Source organism: Triticum urartu, chromosome 7A (assembly GCF_056163025.1).
Source record: "Triticum urartu cultivar PI428250 chromosome 7A, HENAU_Tu73, whole genome shotgun sequence".
NCBI classification, from domain to species: Eukaryota; Viridiplantae; Streptophyta; class Magnoliopsida; order Poales; family Poaceae; genus Triticum; species Triticum urartu.
This window is the reverse complement of record NC_141879.1, coordinates 488,247,973-488,272,220: the sequence shown is the minus strand read 5'-3', so window position 1 is coordinate 488,272,220 and position 24,248 is coordinate 488,247,973. Positions and strand designations below refer to the sequence as shown.

Genomic DNA, 24,248 nt, shown 5'->3' with positions numbered 1-24,248 from the left:
TCGGACAGACTTAAGCATAGATACGAGTGAGAAACTCTTATCGTAGTCAACACCTTGAACTTGTCGAAAACCTTTTTGCAACAATTCTAGCTTTGTAGATAGTAACACTACTATCAGCGTCCGTCTTCCTCTTGAAGATCCATTTAATCTCAATGACTTGCCGAACATCGGGCAAGTCAACCAAAGTCCATACTTTGTTCTCATACATGGATCTCATCTCAGATTTCATGGCCTCAAGCCATTTCGCGGAATCTGGGCTCATCATCGCTTCCTCATAGTTCGTAGGTTCGTCATGGTCTAGTAACATGACTTCCAGAACAGGATTACCGTACCACTCTGGTGCGGATCTCACTCTAGTTTACCTATGAGATTTGGTAGTAACTTGATCTGAAGTTACATGATCATCATCATTAGCTTCCTCACTAATTGGTGTAGTAGTCACAAGAATAGATTTCTGTGATGAACTACTTTCCAATAAGGGAGAAGGTACAATTACCTTATCAAGTTTTCTACTTTCCTCCCACTCACTTCTTTTGAGAGAAACTCCTTCTCTAGAAAGGATCTATTCTTAGCAACGAATGTCTTGCCTTCGGATCTGTGATAGAAGGTGTACCCAACAGTCTCCTTTGGGTATCCTATGAAGACATATTTCTCCGATTTGGGTTTGAGCTTATCAGGATGAAACTTTTTCACATAAGCGTCACAACCCAAAACTTTAAGAAACGACGACTTTGGTTTCTTGCCAAACCATAATTCAGATTGTGTCGTCTCAACGGATTTAGATGGTGCCCTTTTTAACGTGAATGCAGCTGTCTCTAATGCATAACCCCAAAACGATAGTGGTAGATCGGTAAGAGACATCATAGATTGCACTATATCTAATAAAGTACGGTTATGACGATCGGACACACCATTATGCTGTGGTGTTCCAGGTGGCATGAGTTTGTGAAACTATTCCACAATGTTTTAATTGAAGACCAAACTCGTAACTCAAATATTTGTCTCTGCGATCAGATCGTAGAAACCTTATTCTTGTCACGATGATTTTCCACTTCACCCTGAAATTATTTGAACTTTTCAAATGTTTCAGACTTATGTTTCATCAAGTAGATATACTTATATCTGCTCAAATCATTTGTGAGGGTCAGAAAATAACGATACCCGCTGCGAGCCTCAACACTCATTGGACTGCATACATCAGTATGTATTATTTCCAATCAAGTTTGTTGCTCGCTCCATTATTCCAGAGAACGGAGTCTTAGTCATCTTGCCCATGAGGCATGGTTCGCAAGTACCAAGTGATTCATAATCAAGTGGTTCCAAAAGTCCATCAGTATGGAGTTTCTTCATGCGCTTTACACCGATATGACCTAAACGACAGTGCCACAAATAAGTTGCACTATCATTATTAACTTTGCATCTTTTGGCTTCAATATTATGAATATGTGTAACACTACGATCGAGATCCAATGAACTATTTTCATTGGGTGTATGACCATCGAAGGTTTTATTCATGTAAACAGAACAACAATTATTCTCTGACTTTAATGAATAACCGTATTGCAATAAACATGATCAAATCATATTCATGCTTAACGCAAACACCAAATAACACTTATTTAATTTCAACACTAATCCCGAAAGTATAGGGAGTGTGCGATGATGATCATATCAATCTTGGAACTACTTCCAACACACATCGTCACCTCACCCTTTACTAGTTTCTGTTTATTTTGCAACTCCCGTTTTGAGTTACTACTCTTAGCAACTGAACCAGTATCAAATGCCGAGGGGTTGCTATAAACACTAGTAAAGTACACATCAATAACACGTATATCCAATATACCTTTGTTTACCTTGCCATCCTTCTTATCCGCCAAATACTTGGGGCAGTTCCACTTCCAGTGACCAGTCCCTTTGCAGTAGAAGCACTTAGTCTCAGGCTTAGGATCAGACTTGGACTTCTTCACTTGAGCAGCAACTTGCTTGCCGTTCTTCTTGAAGTTCCCCTTCTTCCCTTTGCCCTTTTCTTGAAACTAGTGGTCTTGTCAACCATCAACACTTGATGTTTTTCTTGATTTCTACCTTCGTTGATTTCAGCATCACGAAGAGCTTGGGAGTTGTTTCCATTATCCCTTGCATATTATAGTTCATCACGAAGTTCTACTAACTTGGTGATGGTGACTAGAGAATTCTGTCAATCACTATCTTATCTGGAAGATTAACTCCCACTTGATTCAAGCGATTGTAGTACCCAGACAATCTGAGCACATGCTCACTAGTTGAGCGATTCTCCTCCATCTTTTAGCTATAGAACTTGTTGGAGACTTCATATCTCTCAACTCGGGTATTTTCTTGAAATATTAACTTCAACTCCTGGAACATCTCATATGGTTCATGACGTTCAAAACTTCTTTGAAGTCCCGATTCTAAGCCATTAAGCATGGTGCACTAAACTATCAAGTAGTCATCATATTGAGCTAGCCAAACGTTCATAACATCTGCATATGCTCCTGCAATAGGTCTGTCACCTAGCGGTGCATCAAGGACATAATTCTTCTGTGCGGCAATGAGGATAAACCTCAGATCACGGATCCAATCCACATCATTGCTACTAACATCTTTCAACATAATTTTCTCTAGGAACATATCAAAATAAACACAGGGAATCAACAACGCGAGCTATTGATCTACAACATAATTTGCAAAATACTACCAGGACTAAGTTCATGATAAATTTAAGTTCAATTAATCATATTACTTAAGAACTCCCACTTAGATAGACATCCCTCTAATCCTCTAAGTGATCACGTGATCCAAATCAACTAAACCATGTCCGATCATCACGTGAGATGGAGTAGTTTCATTGGTGAATATCACTATGTTGATCATATCTACTATATGATTCACGCTCGACCTTTCGGTCTCCATGTTCCGTGGCCATATCTGTATATGCTTGGCTCGTCAAGTATAACCTGAATATTCCGCGTGTGCAACTGTTTTGCACCCGTTGTATTTGAACGTAGAGCCTATCACACCCGATCATCACGTGGTGTCTCAGCACGAAGAACTTTCGCAACGGTGCATACTCAGGGAGAACACTTCTTGATAATTAGTGAGAGATCATCTTAAAATGCTACCGACAATCAAAGCAAGATAAGATGCATAAAGGATAAACATCACATGCAATCAATATAAGTGATATGATATGGCCATCATCATCTTGTGCTTGTGATCTCCATCTTCGAAGCACCGTCGTGATCACCATCGTCACCGGCGCGACACCTTGATCACCATCGTAGCATCGTTGTCGTCTCGCCAATCTTATGCTTCCACGACTATCGCTACCGCTTAGTGATAAAGTAAAGCATTACAGCGCAATTGCATTGCATACAATAAAGCGACAACCATATGGCTCCTACCAGTTGCCGATAACTTGGTTACAAAACATGATCATCTCATACAGTAAAATTTAGCATCATGTCTTGACCATATCGCATCACAACATGCCCTACAAAAACAAGTTAGACGTCCTCTACTTTGTTGTTGCAAGTTTTACGTGGCTGCTACGGGCTTAAGCAAGAACCAATCTTACCTACGCATCAAAACCACAACAATAGTTTGTCAAGTTGGTGCTGTTTTAACCTTCGCAAGGATCGGGCGTAGCCACACTCGGTTCAACTAAAGTTGGAGAAACTGTCACCCGCTAGCCACCTTTGTGCAAAGCACGTCGGGAGAACCGGTCTCGCGTAAGCGTACGCGTAATGTCGGTCCGGGCCGCTTCGTCCAACAATACCGCCGAACCAAAGTATGACATGCTGGTAAGCAGTATGACTTATATCGCCCACAACTCACTTGTGTTCTACTCGTGCATATAACATCAACACATAAAACCTAGGCTCGGATACCACTGTTGGGGAACGTAGTAATTTCAAAAAAAATTCCTATGCACACGCAAGATCATGGTGATGCATAGCAACGAGAGGGGAGAGTGTGATCTACGTACCCTTGTAGACCGACAACGGAAGCGTTAGCACAACGCAGTTGATGTAGTCGTACGTCTTCACGGCCCGACCGATCAAGCACCAAAACTACGGCACCTCCGAGTTCTAGCACACGTTCAGCTCGATGACGATCCCCGGACTCCGATCCAGCAAAGTGTCAGGGAAGAGTTTTGTCAGCACGACGGCGTGGTGATGATCTTGATGTTCTACCATCGCAGGGCTTCGCCTAAGCACCGCTACAATATTATCGAGGATTATGGTGGAAGGGGGCACCGCACACGGCTAAGAATATGATCACGTGGATCAACTTGTGTGTCTAGAGGTGCCCCCTGCCCCCGTATATAAAGGAGCAAGGGGGAGGAGGCCGGCCCTAGGAGGGGCGCGCCAGGAAGTAGGATTCCTACTCCTAGTTGGAGTAGGTTTCCTCCTTTCCTAGTCCAACTAGGAGAAGGGGGGAAAGGGGAGAAGAGGGGAAGGAAGGGAGAGAGGGGCCGCGCCCCAAACCCCTTGTCCAATTTAGACTGGGCTTGGGAGGGGCGCGCGCCACCTCCTAGTCCTTTCCACTAAGGCCCATTAAGGCCCATTGCTTCTTCCTCGTATTCCTGTAACTCCTCGGTACCTCCGAAAATACCCGAATCACTCGGAACCTTTCCGATGTCCGAATATAGTCGTCCAATATATCGATCTTTACGTCTCGACCATTTCGAGACTCCTCATCATGTCCCCGATCTCATCCGGAACTCTGAACTCCTTCGGTACATCAAAACTCATAAACTCATAATATAACTATCATCGAAACCTTAAGCGTGCGGACCCTACGGGTTCGAGAACAATGTAGACATGACCGAGACACGTCTCCGGTCAATAACCAATAGCGGAACCTGGATGCTCATATTGGCTCCCACATATTCTACGAAGATCTTTATCGATCAGACCGCATAACAACATACGTTGTTCCTTTTGTCATCGGTATGTTACTTGCCCGAGATTCGATCGTCGGTATCTCAATACCTAGTTCAATCTCGTTATCGGCAAGTCTCTTTACTCGTTTCGTAATACATCATCCTGCAACTAACTCATTAGTTGCAATGCTTGCAAGGCTTATGTGATGTGCATTACCGAGAGGGCCCAGAGATACCTCTCCGACAATCAGAGTGACAAATCCTAATCTCGAAATACGCCAACCCAACATGTACCTTTGGAGACACCTGTAGAGCTCCTTTATAATCACTCAGTTATGTTGTGACGTTTGGTAGCACACAAAGTGTTCCTCCGGTAAACGGGAGTTGCATAATCTCATAGTCATAGGAACATGTATAAGTCATGAAGAAAGCAATAGCAACATACTAAACGATCGAGTGCTAAGCTAACGGAATGGGTCAAGTCAATCACATCATTCTTCTAATGATGTGATCCCGTTAATCAAATAACAACTCTTTTGTTCATGGTTAGGAAACATAACCATCTCCGATTAACGAGCTAGTCAAGTAGAGGCATACTAGTGACACTCTGTTTGTCTATGTATTCACACATGTATTATGTTTTCGGTTAATACAATTCTAGCATGAATAATAAACATTTATCATGATATAAGGAAATAAATAATAACTTTATTATTGCCTCTAGGGCATATTTCCTTCACCAGCTTTAAGCATTTCTGCAACTTGCCTTTCAATCTCATCTTTTTGCAGTGGTGAGTATCTGTAAGGTTTGGAGTTGACAGGAGCGGCCCCTGGTAACAAGTGTATTGCATGGTTCAAAGTTCAAGAGCATGGTAGCTCAGTAGGTTCTTTGAAGACATCTGCAAACTCCTGTAACAAGGGTTGTACTGGATTAGGAACAAGGTCAGGCTTTTTGTCACATACTGGTTGTATCAGTGCCACTGCCCAAATATCATTGCATTTGTTCCATTGCATAGTTTGTTCTAGAGTGACCTCCTTGATGTCCTCTGTAGACTGTGGAAGGATTCCTTGCAGCTTAACCAGACTATCCTTGTGACTGAACTGGATCCATTTGTTTCTCCAGTGACATGTCATTTCCCCTTGAGCTTCCAACCAGTCCATGCCCAAAATGAGATCATAACCTCTCAAATCAAGAACTTTAAAATCATACTCAAATGTGTGTCCCTGGATCCACCAGTTGAGCTGGGGCACTTCAGAATTACACAACAGTTTCTCTCCATTGGCCACTATTACAGAGATTTCTTTGGACAGTTGTTGTGGTGTCACTTGAATTCTGGGCATCAACGCTGAATCCATGAAACTGTGAGTACTACCTGAGTCTAGGAGAATAAGTACCACTTGATTGGCGAGCTCACAGTTTCATGGATTCATATGAAGCTGCTTCACTAACAGTAGTGGGTAGCTGCATATCAACAGCAGCCCGGAGTTCTTCCTTGAGGCCCAGAGTGAACCTCGTCACCAAAGATATGTCACTCACTGTCGGTTCATACAACAAAAGTTGATACACTAGTTGGGTGAACTCCCGTTTGTACTCAACCACTCATTCAGTCTATTTAAGTAACAATAGAGCTCTCATCTTTGTGCGATGAACATTCACATCAAACTCCTGCATAACTACCATCCTAAACTCATTCCAGCACGGCCACTAATGCAGAGCCTTGTATGCATGGAACCAATTTGCTGCATCAACAGACAGGTGCAGCGTAGCTGATGTGACCTTGAATTCTTCAGGGATAAACATACAGTGAGAAGTAGGCCTCACATCCATCTAGCCAGATACGAACATCCTCTCCCTCAAAACGGGGAAAATCCATTTTGGGCATCCACGGTTTCTTCAACTGAAATTCTGTCCCAAAATGCTCTGTTGTAGAATGCCCAGTCTGAGTCACAAACACAGGTGGTGGAATGGCCGGTTGCCTATGCTGTGGTGGCATACCCAAAATGCCATCGCTGGTGGACGCACTCGGAGGAGATTGCTTCGGTCCTGACTCACGAGCAGCTGCTGCCTGCTCCTGTCTAATTTCCCCAATCGACTTCATCGTGAGACTGACATTGTTCTGAACAATATGCATCTGCGCTGCCTGTGCCATGAACTGCTGATCAAGGGAATCCAAGCGACTAAACAGATCATCCAGCTTACCCAACTTGTCGCCCACCGTTTGCAGAAGCTGCAGTTGTTCTCCCACCCGCACCTCGATGGTCTCCATGGCATCCACCATGAGACGTGTCTGCTGATTCGGCTTTGGGGGTGCCGTAGTCGCCAGCTTCACCGCCTACCAGGAATCAGCGAGTACCAGGGAGTTTTACAGCAGCCGCTAACCCCTTCCTCTGCAACTGACTCCGAACCCCGCCATGCAGCGCCAACTGAGTAGCCCACCGGAATTTCACACACCTAGAGGATCTGAGTGCAATCGAGAGCTACCCTCGACCCGCCGCCGCCCGTGCCGCCGAAGAACTGCGGCCACCCTCCGCCGCCGCAGACCCAGCCAATGGACGGGGATTTTATGAGAGAACCCAACCCGACCGCCGCCGAGTCCGATCCCGCCGCCAATCGACCCAAATATGATACCAATTGTGATGTATAGAACCCTCTACTCACGATCTATTGAACGAATTCAAGGATATATAGTACTTTCGTATAGATTGGAATGGGGATTGGGAGAAGAGAGGTACAGCTTGGGGAAGAAGGGAGAAGGGAGAGTCTGAGAGGGGATCGAGATCCAATTACAATTCGCTGCCTTCTCCGGCTCAGCTACTGGGTATTTAACGCACTCTATTACATGGGTCCTCTTGCCCTACGAGATGGGCCAACGGCCCAAACGTTTGAGTCAACTTCCGGCCTGCCACTTAGTATCTATCCCCTTCTTCTCCTGTCTGCTCCGTAATGCGCCTTTCATCAGCAACAGAGCACTAGTGCTGACATATTCTAACCAAAATCACGCTGGGAGATGGCACCACGACTAGTTTCCAGGGATAGATGGATAGATGGTCAGGAACCTGCTGAGATTGCTCCCTTGCTTGCCAACACCTCGATGAAAAGACTAATTTCTGTCAAGGAAGGCTTTGCGAGCAACACTTGGATGACAGGAGTGCACAAAATTAATTATATTGAAGCTATTGGCTAGTTTGTGTTGCTCTTGAAAATCAAGCAAGATTTGAGAGAATAGTTTTAGGGATTGGAAGAACCATGGAGAGGATTTGGGGAAATTTCTGGACCATTTTCCTCGGTCCCTCTCTCTGTATACATCTATAGTATGTGTACATTTTACATTTTAGTCCCTAAGGAACTAGGTAAATATAGTCATACACCAACACTCCCCCTCAAGATGGGGCAAATACATCATACAAACCCATCTTGCTACAAAACATGGAGAATGTTTTTTCGGGGAGTCCTTTTGTAAGGACATCTGCTACCTGACTAGCTGAGGTTACATACGGTAGGCAAACTATCCCTCTATCAAGCTTCTCCTTAATAAAATGACAATCAATTTCTATGTGCTTGGTTCGATCATGCTGAACAGGTTTATTTGCAATGTCAATGGCAGCTTTGTTGTCACAGTACAACATCAGAGGCTTGCACCTGTACAGCCGCAGCTCTGCTAGGAGGATATGTATCCATAGTAACTCACATATGCCATGAGCCATAGATCTAAACTCAGCCTCTGCAGTAGATCGAGCCACGACACCTTGCTTTTTTACTTCACCAAGAAACTAGGTTTCCTCCTACAAATGCACAATAACCAGATGTTGAGCATCGGTCATCTAGGGAACCAGCCCAATCAGCGTCAGTAAAGCACTCAACTTGTAAGTCTCCTTGTCTGGTATATAAAAGGCCTCTTCCTGGGCACCCTTTAAGATACCTTAGGATCCTGTTTACAGCTTCCATATGAGCTGATTTTGGGTCATGCATATACTGGCTAACTACACTCACAGCAAAAGCAATATCTGGAAGGGTATGAGATAAATATATTAACCTTCCAACAACTCTCTGATAGCGCTCTCGATCCACGGGTGTACCTGCATCACTACTTAAATGATGATTTTGCTCAATAGGTGTAGCTGCAAGTCGACAACCAAGCATACATGTTTCCTTTAGCAAATCCAAGATATATTTCCGCTGTGAGAGAAAAATGCCCTTTGACCCCCGTGAGACCTCTATACCAAGAAAATATCTCAGTTTTCCCAAGTCCTTCACTTCAAATTCCTGTGCAAGATGATGCTTCAGATTTGCAACCTCAGTGGAATCATCTCCGGTAATCACAATGTCATTGACATACACTATTAGTATTGCAACCTTGCTATTACTATGCTTGTAGAATAGTGTATGGTCAGCATTGCTTTGAACATAGCCCCTTTTCAGCATGGATTGTCTGAACCGGTCAAACCAAGCTCGTGGTGACTGCTTTAAGCCGTATAGAGAACGATGTAGGCGCAACACCTTTCCACCGGTTTGACTGGACTCAAACCCAGGAGGTATATGCATGTATACTTCTTCTTGGAGATCAGCATGAAGGAAAGCATTCTTCACATCCATATGGTAAATATCCCAATCAAGGTTTACAGCACATGACATAAGTGTCCTTACCGAATTCATCTTTGCCACCGATGCAAAGGTCTCTTCATAGTCGATTACATATGTTTGTGTGTAGCCCTTCGCCACAAGACGGTCTTTATACCTCTCCACCTTTCCCTCGAGGGTCTGCTTAATAGTGAAAACCCACTTACAACCTACAGGTTGCTTACCTGGTGGTAGATCCACGAGCTCCCAAGTCTCATTCTTCTCCAAGGCTTTCATCTCATCAAGCATTGCTTCCTTCCATTTTGGATCCTCTATAGCTATTTTCCAATTAGATGGTATGGACATAGAGTCTAAAGAGGCAATAAAGCTTTTGAAGGGTGGATTACAATATTCATAGGAAATGAAATTGGCAATGTTATGTTTATAATCTTTGAGGTGTCCTGGAATGTTTCGATTTCTAGTAGGTTTTCGCAAAGCAATCGGTAGATTATTTTCAGGAGCAAGGGTAGATAATTGATTCTCACTCTGCCCCGCGGTGCTAATAGGAGTGGCGGAACTACATGGGTTAGTGTTAGTACTTGGGTCCTCATGCATGTGAAGCTCACGGTCTTGTGAAGGAAATGAAGAATTTTCTATTGCATTTTCTGTGTCTCCATGACCAGAACCGTTATTGCACCCATCATTATTTGTCTCCTCCTCCTGATTTTGAGCATTATCTAGAATGGGTAAACCACCCGAAGTGGAAACAAGAATGGGGCTTAATGGAGAGTCTCCATTACTACTCTCCCCTTCTTGTTGCACTTCACGCAGGGATAAGGCAATGCCGGTGTCACCTGTTGAGCCATAATATGATTCATGCTCACGGAACGTCACATCCATGCTCACAAAAAACCGGCGCTCTAAAGGGCACCAACATCTATAACCCTTTTGAGAGGGGGAATAACCCATGAAAACACATTTGAGAGCACGGGGATCTAATTTTCCAACAGAGTTCCTATAATCATGCATAAAGCACACACACCCAAAGACCTTTGGAGGAACTACAAAGTCATTAGAATTCAAGAGACACTCAGCGGGAGTCTTGTGACCAAGAACCCGAAGAGGCATACGGTTTATCAAATATGCTGCGGTTTTATTGCTTCCCCCCAAAGAAATTTAGGCACATTCATTGTAAACATAAGTGATCGTACAACCTCAAGCAAATGTCTATTTTTACGCTCTGCAACACCATTTTGTTCTAGAGTATCAACACAGGTAGTTTGATGTTCAATGCCATTTGAGGCAAGGAACTGTCCAAACTCGTTGTTGATATATTCGGTACCATTGTCTGAACGCAAGGTTTTAATAGTTGCCCCATGTTGATTTTTAATGAGAGCACATAAATCCTTAAAAATCAAGAACACATCACTCTTATGCTTCAAGAGATAAAGCCAAGTGTAATGACTAAAGCAATCAATAAAATTCACAAACCATCGGTGCCCAAAAATGGAACGAACCTCACAGGGTCCCCAAACATCCGAGTGAATCATTTCAAATGGTTTGGCACTTCTTAAACCTATACTAGGATAGGAACCCCTTGTATGTTTAGCTAACTCACAAGCATCACATACAAGGAGCTCCTTGGGACACAACTTGAAAAGAGAGGGGTAAATACGTAATAATGCAGCAAAAGATAGATGGCCAAGCCTGCGATGATAGAGTAGTAGTTCTTGGCTAGGAGACAAGCATGATGCAAAAGCAACTTCATCACTTCCTTCATCAAGATAGTAGAGTCCATCATGCACGGTCCCAGTCCCCAACAGTCTCCCTGTCGCTAGCTCCTGAAAAGCACAACAGGTAGGATCAAACCAACCTCTACAGTTAAGGGATTTAGTAATAGAGCTAACAGATAAGAGGTTGATTGGAAATTTAGGAACATGTAGGACCGGAGATAAGGACAATGTCTTAGTGCACCTAACGGATCCATGTCCTACAATAGGTGCCATGGATCCATCAGCTACACGTACCTTGTCCTTACCTGAACAAGGTGTGTAATAAGTGAACAAATTTGAGGCTCCTGTCATGTGGTTAGTAGCTCCTGTATCAATAACCCAAGGGTTTGATTGTGTTGTAGAAGTGTGGGTCTGGTGAGGTTTCATACCTTGGTGTGAATTGATATAGAAACTAGATTCAGCTTTAGAGGAATCCTAGGAAGTAGACGAGCCTTCTGAGAGTCTAAGCTTGGAAGTAAAATCCTCAAGAGCTCGCACATCGACCACTGGTAGCTCCCTCTTGGATGTAGTGAGGTTAGCTTGTTTTTTGTTTGCTCCATGAACTCCCCCTGGCCGAGACTTTCCTTTTTCCCACCAAGTTGCAAAGCCATGCAGCTCAAAGCATGCATCCTTTATATGTCTAGTCCTTTTACAATGGTTGCAAAAAAGTTTGTTTTTATCTGATTTGCCAACAAACTTTGGGGCACGTCGAGCTTGCATGGATAAGGCTACACGAGCATCTGTATACTTTAGGCCATTCTCAGGCTGAGCCAACCGAGTCTCCTCCTATATCACACTTGAGATAACATCATCAAGACTAAGCCACTCAGTTTTTGAGAATATAAGTTGGCGTCGAAGGTCAAATTTCTCATTTAAGCCATCAAGAAAGAGCTTTCTCACAAATGGCTCAAACCAGGTATGATGAATAGCCAAGTCTTGTTTGTCAACGGGCTCAAAGGGATGATAATAATGCAGTTCTCTGTACAGTCTTTTGGTCTCACCAGCATACTCTGTCACAGACTTTGCGCCTTGCTTCAGGTTTGTTAATTCATGCATAATACGATTACCTTGCATTTTATTGGATTTCCCTGCAAACTGCTTCTCCAAAGCTGCCCATACTTCAGATACAGTAGTCATACTCGCAACTTGTTCTCGAATTGGTGGTTCCATGCTTCCTAATAACCAGACCAACACTCTGTCATTAACCTGTTTTGCGCTAGTGTCACTTAGTTGTTTTCCTTCATCAGCACTAAGCAAGTCATCATAACCATGAGAACTCAGGATTAACTGGGCATGTCGTGCCCAGCTGATGTAATTGCCCGGTCCAGCCAGCTTTACTGGATTGGGCTCAAGTGCATATTTGACTCCTTCAGGAACCACTCTGAGTTGTTGCTGCTGCTCAAACATTTTGCTGAAAATTTCATATAGCTTATCCACACTAGAATCCCCTGCTTTATCCTTGCTTGGATCTGCCATAGTTCACCACGACAAAACAAACACCCAGTCACACAGGACTTGTTTTTTAGCACTCCACCAGCAACACACTCGTACACAATGGCAAGTAAATGTATTAGTATGAGTTGCTCTCAGATGCACACACGCAGCACAAGCAGAATATTTTAATCCGGCCACCAAGCAAAGATAAGCTTGACTTGACGAGCTCACAGGCAGTCAGTACTAATCGCAATAATCCAAAGGGAATCACAGGTGCTATTATCACCTTCTCATACAGATGGTCAGATGCAGAGGAGGCAGTGGCCGTATATTGGCGGATGACAGCAAGAAGCTCGCCTGCAGATTAACAAATCTGTATACCGGCGGCAGTGCGGCTAGATGCGGCAAGACATCACTAGCTTCTCGTTTCCTTATCAACTAACACAGGGGCGACCTGATGATTCAAAGCTTACCGCCTAGCCGCCGTAGTCAAGCTGGCGAATCTGGACGGCAACACAGCACCGCCAACCTCAAATCACAGAAGAAACGCAGTGGATTTCAACCTGCTCCGATGCCATCTTGAAAATCAAGCAAGATTTGAGAGAATAGTTTTAGGGATTGGAAGAACCATGGAGAGGATTTGGGGAAATTTCTGGACCATTCTCCTCGGTCCCTCTCTCTGTATACTGTTGGAAATATGCAGCATATATTATTAGGAGGCAAATGCCAACATATATACACATACATGAGAATGCCAAAAGGCTACAAGATGATGCCAAGAGACTAGAATGTAAAAGGCCAAAAGACATCACTTAATATAACTCTAACACCCCCCTCAAACTCATGGTTGATCCACAACACTGAGTTTGGAGAGGTGAAACCCATGTTGCGCTCTAGTCTAAGCCTTCGTGAAGAAGTCCGCTAGCTGTAACTCAGAAGGCACATACTGAAGAGCAACAACATGATCCTGCACAGCAGCGCGCACATAAGAAGCATCAACACCAATGTGTTTGGTAAGCTCATGCTTCACGGGGTCCCGCGCAATACTAATAGCACCTGTGCTGTCTGATAGGAGGGTGGTAGGTGTAGTAACAGAAACACCAAAATCCTCCAGTAACCATCGTAACCAAGTCACCTCAGCCGTCAGAAGAGCCATAGCTCGCAACTCGGCCTCTGCACTCGAACGAGAAACTGCAGTCTGTTTCTTCATCTTCCAGGAAATGAGGGAACCACCAAGAAAGACACAGTAGGCAGAAAGTGAACGGTGATCCGTAGGATCACTAGCCCACGTAGCATCCGAATAGGCCTGGAGCTGTAACGAGCTGGAACGGGGGAAAAAGAGACGATGAGAGATCATGCCACGAAGATATCGTAGAACGCGAAGAAGGTGACTATAGTGAACTGAAGTGGGAGCAGAAACAAACTGACTTAGAATATGGACAGGATAGGAGATATCCGGACAAGTGACAACAAGATACACAAGACTCCCAACAAGATGACGATAACGTGTCGGGTCAGACAAGGGCTCACCATCAGAAGCACGAAGGTGAACATTGAGCTCCATAGGAGTCTCAGCAGTGCGCTCATCACTAAGAGCCGCACGAGTAAGAAGACCCTGGATATACTTTTCTTGGGAAATAAAAAAGCCAGCAGAGGTGGACGAAACCTCAATCCCAAGAAAGTAACGAAGAGGACCAAGATCAGACATAAGGAATTGCTCATTAAGACGGGCCTTGACAAAGGCAATATACTCAGAATCGTCACCAGTGATGATCATGTCATCAACATATAGAAGAAGAAGAGTGCGACCACGAGCAGAAAGGTGGACAAACAATGCTAGATCGTGATCACTGGGTGAAAAACCAGCAACAGTGACCACAGAGGAAAAACGCTCAAACCAAGCGCGAGGGGCTTGCTTAAGGCCATAGAGAGAGCGACGAAGACGACAAACCATGCCATCGGGAACTGAATACCCAGGTGGTGGCTGCATATAAACCTCCTCATGCAACTCACCATTAAGAAAGGCATTTTTAACATCAAGCTGTGACACGGACCAGTGGCGAACAAAGGCCACAGCGAGAAGTGTGCGGACAGTGGTCATATGGGCCACGGGAGCAAAAGTCTCATCATAATCACGACCATGCTCCTGCTGAAAGCCGCGAGCCACAAGACGAGCTTTATAACGCTCGAGAGAACCATCAGAGCGAGTCTTAATTTTATAGACCCACTTACAAGTGATGGGACGAACACGGGGAGGAAGAGAAACCAGATCCCATGTGCCGTTGCGCTCAAGTGCGGCAATCTCCTCTGCCATCGCAAACTGCCATTCAGGATGAACAACAGCATCATGATAAGAGGTAGGCTCCAAGTACAACTGAAAGGCCATATCGGCTAGGAGAATAGCGGTCAGGAGGAGGGCAAGGTCGAGCCCGAAGACCATAAGTCGGCTGGGAGGAGGAAGACGGTGCACCAGAAGTAGATGGCACGTCAGTAGATGCATCCATAACACGTCGACGACGGGTATAATGAAAAGGAAATGTGGGATGAGAAGGAACCATCGGAGATGATGGAGATGGAGAAGACATCGGTGATGAAGGTGGAGTGTCATGCAATAAGGAAGGAGAAGATACGATAGGAGAAGGTGGTGTCGAATCTGCAATAGTGGGATGAGAAGGAGGAGTAGGAATATGAGGCAAAGAGGGAGGTGTATCAGGAAACGTGAGAAAAGAGATATCCTCTACTGAAAAGGGCGAAGAGGATGGTCGCGGGTAGAATGGACGAGACTCATCAAAAGTCACATCCCTAGAAATACGCATCCGTCGACCGATAGGATCCCAACACCGATAACCCTTATGTTCATCACTGTAGCCCAGAAAAACACACTCGACAGACTGAGCACTTAGTTTGGTGCGTTCTCGGGGGGCAAGGAGAACATAACAAACACAACCAAACATTCGAAGAGCAGAATAATCAGGAGAATGATCAGAAAGACGCTCTAGAGGAATACCTCCCTGTAGAGCAGATGAGGGTTGAATGTTTATGAGATATGTGGCAGTGGAGACAGCCTCAGCCCAGAAATGAGGCGGAAGAGAGGCGGCAATCATCATCGCACGAGCTGTCTCAAGAAGGTGACGATGCTTGCGCTCAGCCACGCCATTCTGAGCATGAGCACCGGGACAAGAGAACTGAGCAAGAGTACCCTGCTCAGCAAGAAAACCACACAACATTTTGGAGATATACTCGCCAGCAGAATCAGCACGAAACACGCGAATAGGTGTAGAGAACTGAGTGTGGACCATGGCGGCAAAACGCTTATAAATAGAGAGAACCTCGCTACGAGAAAACATGAAGTAAAGCCAAGTGTAGCGAGAGAAATCATCTATAAAAATAATATAGTAGCGATGGCCCCCTTTGGAAGAGAAGGGAGCCGGACCCCACACATCTGAATGTACTAAATCAAAAGGGCGCTGAGACACTGACTCGCTAGTAGGATAAGGTAACTGAACTTGTTTACCAAGCCTACAACCCTGACATTGTAAGGAGACATCTCCTGAAATAGGCCCCAGAAGACCACGACGAACTAAAGACGATAGTCGAGAACCACAAAGGTGACCAAGTCGATGATGCGACTGCTGGAAGGAGCTGGTAGCTGAAGCGACGAAGGCAGATGGACTGGCGAGTGTGGTGGTAGCGGAAGGAACATTAAGCCAGTCCAACTCCCAAAGCCCCTGAGAATCATGGCGACGCGGGCCAGCCCCAACCAGAGCCTTCGTGTGGCGATCCTGAATAGTGCAAGAATCAACGTCAAGAATGACGCGACAACCAGAATCAGTAAGCTGACCCGCAGAAAATAGGTTCATAGTAAGGCGAGGCACATGAGAAACATCTGGAACATAAAAGGAAGAAGTGGCAAGAGTGCCTCGACTCGCAACAGGAAGAGGAGTACCATCAGCTGTAAGAACATTAATAGGAAAATCGAGAGATCTACAAGAGGACAAGATAGAAGAATCGGAGGACATATGAGATGAAGCTCCAGAATCCAGAACCCATGGGGATGTACCTGACTATGTAGACAGTGGTCGCTCGGCACTAGAAGCACCAGTCACAGAGCCTGCGATACCCGTCGAAGAACCTGAAGCAGCAAGTAGACGCTTGAGCTTCATAATATCTTGCTCAGTCAAGGAGACAGTAGACGGCGTCGAGGAAGAAGCACGAGTCCCAGAAGAAGAATTGCGCTCCCTATTACGCATATCACACTTCTTCTTGAAGCAGTCAGACTCGGGGTGACCATCCTTGTTGCAGTAGTCACAATGAGTACGAGGACGAGAGCGGCCTTCACGAGAGCGGGCCTCACTACCTGGAGGAGTGGGCAGTAGCGGGGGAGCACTAGAGCGAGAAGACACTGGAGGAGTAGTAGCTCGAGCAGCGAGTACAGAGGGAACCTGAAGCAAACCAGCACCACAGAGGCGAGTCTCCTCAGCACGAAGCTCAGAAAGCACCTCAGAAATAGGAACACGACCACGAGCAAACAACTGAGCACGTCGAGGCTCAAACTCCCCACGGAGCCGTGACAAGAACTCATAGACGCGCTGAAACTCCAAATCTGACCTCACAATCTGGCAACACGGGCAAGTGCCACAAACAGTAGTGCGAAGGGAGTCAAGCTGGCGCCAGATAGCAGGCCAAGAGCCGGCGGCCGGCAGCGGGATGTGCAGAGGACACCCAAGCAGGCCAGGGCCAGCCAAGACGAGGCGGGCGAGACACCGCCCAATCTGGAGGCGGCCGGCGGCGGGAATGGGGATTAGGATCGGGGCGGCCCGATCGGGAGAGCAGCAGAGCTTTTCTTAGTGGAGAAAACCAGGGTGGCTCGATCTAGGCAGGGGAGTTACGGTGGCATGGGCATGTGCACAGGGGATTAGGAGCAGCAATCGGCTGGACAGAGACGAACAGTGACGGGAACTTTGGATCGGGGAGAGCACGAGTGCGCCTGCGAAAAAAAACCTAGAGCTCTAATACCATATTGGAAATATGCAGCATATATTATTAGGAGGCAAATGCCAACATATATACACATACATGAGAATGCCAAAAGGCTACAAGATGATGCCAAGAGACTAGAATGTAAAAGGCCAAAAGACATCACTTAATATAACTCTAACATATACATCTATAGTATGTGTACATTTTACATTTTAGTCCCTAAGGAACTAGGTAAATATAGTCATACACCAACAGTTGCTCTGGGAAATAATTCAGCAAGTTAACCTTTCCGACAATCCTGATGAGATCTCATGGATGCTCTCTGCTCGGGCCAAATATTCGGCCAAGGCTGCTTATGATGTGCAATTCATTGGTCACATCCCTATGCCACAGCAAACCTTGCTTGCAAGGTCAAGGCCGAAGGCAAGGTGAAATTGTTTCTCTGGTTGAATCTGGACAGCGGACGGGTTACAAAAGAGAGGCTGGCCGAACAATCCTCTCGTGTTTATGTGACCAAGAACCGGAGACTGATGTGCACATTATCCTGGACTGCTCCTTCTCTAAGCATGTATGGGGCTTATTCAGACCCTCTTATACCTGAGCATCGTCGGAACAACCACGACGACGATTAATTTGCCAAAAGAGGGGCGAAAAGATTGGGCTCGGTTGCCTCATGTTTTTTTATGACCGCGTAGTTTGCGGTCAAAAAAAAGAGAAGGCATTGAGAGAAGAGAAAAAAAATACATCACCACAACAATTGCAGCAAAGCCGTGCATGCTTGCAGAGCCTATTTATCATTAGCAGAAGACCACACTAACAAGATATACAAAAAACTAATCAATTCAATCAATATGCCTAGCTAACAAAATATTTCTATCTAGGATTAATGAGGGTGGTAAACAAGCATCACTTTGATTGTACAACTATGTCGTCCTCGATGCCACCCTCGTTGGCAACCTTCGCTTTCTCAGTGTCATCAATGTCCTGCAGCTCGCGGCGAGACATGAACTTGACTGTGTCCTTCCTGAATGTGAGGTAGACGACAGCAGCAATGTAGAGCAGCATCAGCGGGAACAAGGTGATGCCGACGAGGACGTTTGCGTAGGTCGGCAGCGAGTTGTGGAGGATCCAGCCAATCAATTTCGAGCTGAGGAAGTAGACGTTTATCCCGATGATAATGAATCCTAGCGTCCATGAGAACCCTACAATCTGTGTACACAGGTACATGGATGGATTCAGCCAACAAATTCCACACTTCCACAGCCAAAAATATAAACAGTTAATGAAATTTATCGATCGGTAGTGCATGTGCTTCCTTACATAGATTGAGTTGTTGCACTGTCCCATCTTGTTCCTGCTGCTGCTGAACTTGAGAAGCGGGATGAGAGCGAACGGTAGCTCAAATGATAGTATCATCTGCTTGGATGGACGATAACCAAGGCCATTATACATAATGCATCATGCAGTATTCAGGATGTTTAGCAATTCTGTGCTGTGGTGAAAACAGTGTACCTACCGATGCAATGATAATGAGACGACCGGCACCACTGGGGCCTCCGATAATGGAGACAACCAAGCTGGGGACGATGGCGATGCTGCGGGTCATCAGGTTCCGCACCCACTTCTTCATCTTGATGTCCAAGAACCCCTGCATGATATATTGCCCGGCGTAGGTGCCAGTGATACTCGAGCTCTGCCCAGAGGCCAGGAGCGCCACACCGTACACGATCGCGCTCGACCTGCCCAGCACGTTCTAGAACACCACAAAAATAACAATCAATCTTTCATAAATCACCATCGATCATGTACAGTTCACAAACCGAAGTCAGTGGCCAATTTCACAAACCTTGAGTAGGAAGGAAGACGAGTCCAGTGTGAGGTCGCCACACTTGGCGGCGTCTTCCGGGGATAGGTTGCCCGCGTTACAGACAGTCCCGGAGACAGAGATGATTGCGATGTTGACGAGAAGGGCCACGAACAGCGCGATGCCGCTCTCGAAGAGGAAGAACCTGCAAGCGTCGTTCATTCCTCTTACTGATGCAGGCGTGTCCCTTGACAGCACTAGGGCAGAGTGCAGGAATAGGTTGTGCCTGGAATAATTCATGACAGTGAGTTAATGTTCGCAACAGGCAACAAAAAAACAGGCATGGCAACTGGCATTAAAATTCTGCACGACTTACGGCATTACAAGAGCCCCGAGGAGAGCAATGGCGTCGGCGGTGGCACTGGACCCGTTGAGCCTGGGGATGAATAGTCCCTTCATCACCTCCTTTGCCGGAGGCTTCACGATGCTCATCTCCACGAAGAAACACCCCGCCATGACGAACACCAGCAGCGCAACCAAAAACTCCAGCTTCCGTACCTGGTCATACATAAGAACAACATATCATGGGGCTCATTTCTATGTGTGTCTAGAAAATCGATTCATTTCAAAGGGATGACCGTAGCTAGTTACCCCGTATCTTTGAAGGCCGAGAAGCAGCAGCGTGCTAGAGCCAGCAATGAGAACCCCGATCCATACCGGGACGTTGAACAAGAGGTTGAAAGCGAATGCCGTTCCTATCACTGCAAATCACAAATACAAACATCACAGTTAAACGCAGATTGTTTTTGTTGTTTTTTTACTTTTGAGTATAATGTCAGCAGTTGAAACCTTCTGGGATATCTGCAGCAATCACAGCCACCTCTGCAAGTAACCACAAGCAGATCTTGACCCATACGGGATACTCTGACTTGCACAGCTCGGCGAGGTGTCTCCCTGTTTTAGTTGATGTCCATCGACACAAATCCAATTAGTTTGGTGTATCATGTGCATGATAAAATGAGTGTCACATATACTATACATGCGTCTCACTTACCTGTCACCACGCCAAGATTAGCTGACAGCGACTGTATAATTAGCGCGAAGATCAGGCCGATAAGAATCACCCAAAGGAGCTGCATGCGATGGAAACAGGGAAGGAAGCAAAATAATTAGTTTCTACGGTGACTGACCGGCGAGCAAAACGCAATGCAAGACGAACAAATGGTCACCACGTACCTCGTATCTGTGGTTGGCGCCGGCTTGGAGATCCGTTTCCACTGTTTCAGTTTGGAACGCGTGAGCAGATATGTACCAGAATCATACTATGTGTGTTGTGAATTGTGATTGAGAGAGACTAATGGAGAAGAGAGCATTACAGTTTCCCGGATCGAGGTAGGCCAAGGAGACCATGAAGCCTGGTCCAATGTGGCGCAGGAACCGTTTCCATGCAGGATCCTGCGAGTTGACACCGCAATCATCCCTTCTCAGGCCAGCGACGGCCTCGATGTCGACTTCTTCCTTGCCGGAGACCGCCGGTGTCTCCCTGTTGTGTTCCATTTTCTAGCTGCAAAATTGCATTGAATTAAACGAAATAGGAGTACTTCAAAATCCTTGTAGATTAGATTGAATCTCGATGATACTAGGACTTGAATTTACAAGAGGAAAATCTACGCCCGATCAGTGGGGGGTTAGAGAGCTCGCTAGGTCGACGCAGTGGCGGGCATCAAGCCAGAACACAGTGGCGTCTGAACTAGCGGACGGCAATGCGGCGGCGTAGAGGTGAATAATGGTGCCGTACGTGGAGCTTACATCTACTCGACTGATATAGGCGGCGGCTCTTCTCGAGGAACAGGGGAGCGCGCTAACAGAGAGGCAAGTGCACGAGGCCGAAGTACTCAACCGTGCGACGATCGCCGGAGGAGAAGTATCGACGATTGATGCCCTATAATCCGGCCGGCCGTGTGACGCGTACAAAGGTCAGAAATAAGCGAGCGAGGGCACTGGCCGGAGGAGAAACCCCTGGAACTCCGATCTAAGGAACAAGACTCACCAATGCGCGGTGGAGGTGGAGGAGTGGAGGGCGCGAGGTCTTCTCGTGGTGCTTGCTCGGTCGATGGTACTCCGTTTGGTTCGCCGCGACCGCGACTTATATAGCATGTCGCTAGGCGCCGCCGTAGAGTCGCCGCGCAACGGTTTTGTGGGGGACTAGGGCGGATACTCCGGGCTCGCGCCGCCGCGGGCGCGCCCATGGCTGGGGCGTGGGCGGCACGCGCCTCGGGTGCCATGAGACGATGACATGTCGAAGGCGATGCCACGCGCACGTGACGACACGCGGGTGGCCGCGTGCCGTGATGTACGGGCGTCTCGTCCCAGGCGTTCGATCGGGCCAGGTGCGTGCGCTGCATGAAAATGGCACGGTGTCTTTTTTCCTCACAGTATGACGTGTCCTTTTGTCACGGAATTTCCTATCGGACGCACGGTGCGTCGAAATGTCTACCCTTTTTTTTTTGAAGGGACGAAATGTCTACCCTTCGCACAGACCTAGCGATGTAGCGATTACGTTGGCCGACCCATTAACGTGTTGAAGCGTTTCCGGTTTTGGGAACCTTCTACAGTTTCCGTTTTTCTGGTATTGGGAACCTTCTAGAAGGTTCCTTGAACCGTTTTTTCTGTTTCCTTTTGTTTTTTTGTTTATTTTTTTTCTTTTCCTATAGCCGTTTCTTTTTTCTTTTTACGTTTGTTTTCAAGTTTTTTTTTCTTTTTTTAGGACCTCAAGTTTTGAAAATAGTTTGGGAAATTAAATAAATGTTTGTGGTTTTAAAAAATGGTTAAATATTTTTAAAAATGGTCTTGTTTTTTAAAAAATAAAAAACGTTTTGCACTTTCAAAGAACTGTTCTGGAATTTTAAAAAATGTTCCTGTTTTCAGAACTTGTTCGGAGTGTTTTTTAAAATTGTTCGGAATATTTTTGATCAAATTAGTCAGAACTTTTCACATAATGACCGGGATTTCAGAAAATGTTCCTGTTTTCAAAACTTGTTCACAAATTCAAAAAGTGTTCTCTTTTTCAAAAAAATTGTTCGCATATTCAAAAAGTTCGCATTTAATTTTTTTTGGTATTTTCATAATTCTTCTCCATTTCAAAATGTGTTCTAAAAATTCAAAAGTATGTTCTTTATTTTAAAATTTTGTTCACGAATTCAAAACATGTTCCTAATTACAAAAAAAATTCGAAAATTCACCTTCCGAAAACAAGAACATGCTTCTATCTTTTCTTTTCCTTTTATATTTATTTTTCACTTTTCAAGTATATTCTTATTTTTTTTAAAGTTCATGTTTCGAAAATTGTTCAGAAACTTCAAAAATGTTTGTCCTTTAAAAAATATTAATTCTTTCTAAAAAAGTCGTGTTTTAAAAAATTGTTCATGAATTCAAATAATGTTCTCATTTTCAAAAACTAATCCGGGCATTTCAAGAAATGTTCTCATTTTTCAAAATTGTTCAGCATTTCAAAAATGTTTCTCCTTTTGAAAAAAATGTTCAGAAATTTCAAAAAGTGTTCTCGTTTAAAAAAAATCACGTATTAAAAAATTGTTCACGTTTCAAATTCTTTGGGATGTTTAGAATTATTCTCCATTTTGAAATTTGTTCTAAAAATTCGAAATATGTTCTTTATATTAAAATTTTATTCACAAATTCGAAAAAGGTTCATGTTCAAAAGTTCGAAAATTCACCTTTTTCAATTTTGTTTTCAAACAAGAACATACTTCTATCTTTTCTTTTCCTTTGCTGGTTCTTCTTTACTTTTCAAGTATATTCTTATTTTTTAATAAGTTCATGTTTCGAAAATTGTTCAGAAACTTAAAAAATGATCTTCCTTTTAAAAATGTTAAATGTTCTAAAAATAGTCATGTTTTTGAAAATTGTTCATAAATTCAAATAATGTTCGCATTTTCAAAAACTAATCTGGGCACTTCAAGAAATGTTCTCATTTTTCAAAATTGTTCGGCATTTCAAAAAATGTTTCTCTTTACAAAAATTGTTGACAAAATTAAAAAATGTTCTTGTTTTCAAATATGTTCACGTATTTTGAAAGTTGTTTCAGTTTTTAAATTTTGTTCACAAAATCAAAAGATGTTCGCATTTTCGAAAAATGTTTGAAGGTTCAGATTTTTTTCTTCGTTTCAATGTTTTGTTCACCTAAATAAAAATGTTCACATTTCCAAAATTTGTTCAGGATTTTCCAATTGTTGTCAATTTTAAAATTTTGTTCCGAATCTAAAACATTGTCCCTTTTTCAAATTTTGCTCACCAATTCAAAAAAAATTCACGTTTTCAAAGCATGTTCAGGAATTTTGAAAAATGTTCACATTTTCAAAAATGTGATGTAACTTTAAAAAAATGTTTGACTTCTAAATACGTTCCTCTATTGTCTGCTCTTAAAGTTTCGTGCTAACCATTGGCCATCTGGCGGCTTCAGCTCAACAGGCTAGCTGCATGTGGTCAGAGGCGGGATGTCGCGTGTTCGGTTCCTCCCAGCGCTATCATTTTCTCTGTATTTTTGCATCGTAAAGTTTAGCGTTCAACTTAATTCGGTTGTAGTGGGCCGGTTGGGACCCCTGTGCGGCACGCACTCCATTTGCCGCAATAAGCGGCGTATAGGAGCTCCCTTTTATCACAACCTTCCCGAGGAAGGCCAAGCGGGCCATGAAGACTGTAAGGAAGTTCGCGAGAGCCCACTAAAAGCGTTGTGGGGGACGGCCTAGTGCAGCAGGCATGGCATGGTTAATCCAC

At 44.7% G+C, this 24,248-nt stretch overlaps 1 protein-coding gene and 2 pseudogenes across 1 annotated transcript; all 3 read right to left on the bottom strand.

Annotated features, from left to right (window-relative positions):
* Positions 1-6,611: 6,611 nt before the first annotated feature.
* Positions 6,612-10,663, bottom strand: LOC147960089 (uncharacterized; annotated as a pseudogene).
* A 598-nt stretch (positions 10,664-11,261) lies between these two features.
* LOC147960088 (uncharacterized) lies at positions 11,262-12,712 on the bottom strand (annotated as a pseudogene).
* Positions 12,713-18,407: 5,695 nt separating this feature from the next.
* LOC125521210 (metal transporter Nramp1-like) lies at positions 18,408-21,662 on the bottom strand. The gene is made up of 11 exons (XM_048686269.2): positions 21,505-21,662; positions 20,831-21,018; positions 20,691-20,731; positions 20,509-20,587; positions 20,304-20,408; positions 20,106-20,215; positions 19,831-20,012; positions 19,497-19,740; positions 19,167-19,403; positions 18,971-19,066; positions 18,408-18,859 (listed from the first exon to the last, which is right to left on the bottom strand). Exons 2-11 carry the CDS (start codon positions 21,009-21,011, stop codon positions 18,557-18,559), a joined length of 1,578 nt encoding a protein of 525 aa, XP_048542226.1. The 5' UTR covers positions 21,012-21,018; positions 21,505-21,662; the 3' UTR covers positions 18,408-18,556.
* Positions 21,663-24,248: the final 2,586 nt, after the last annotated feature.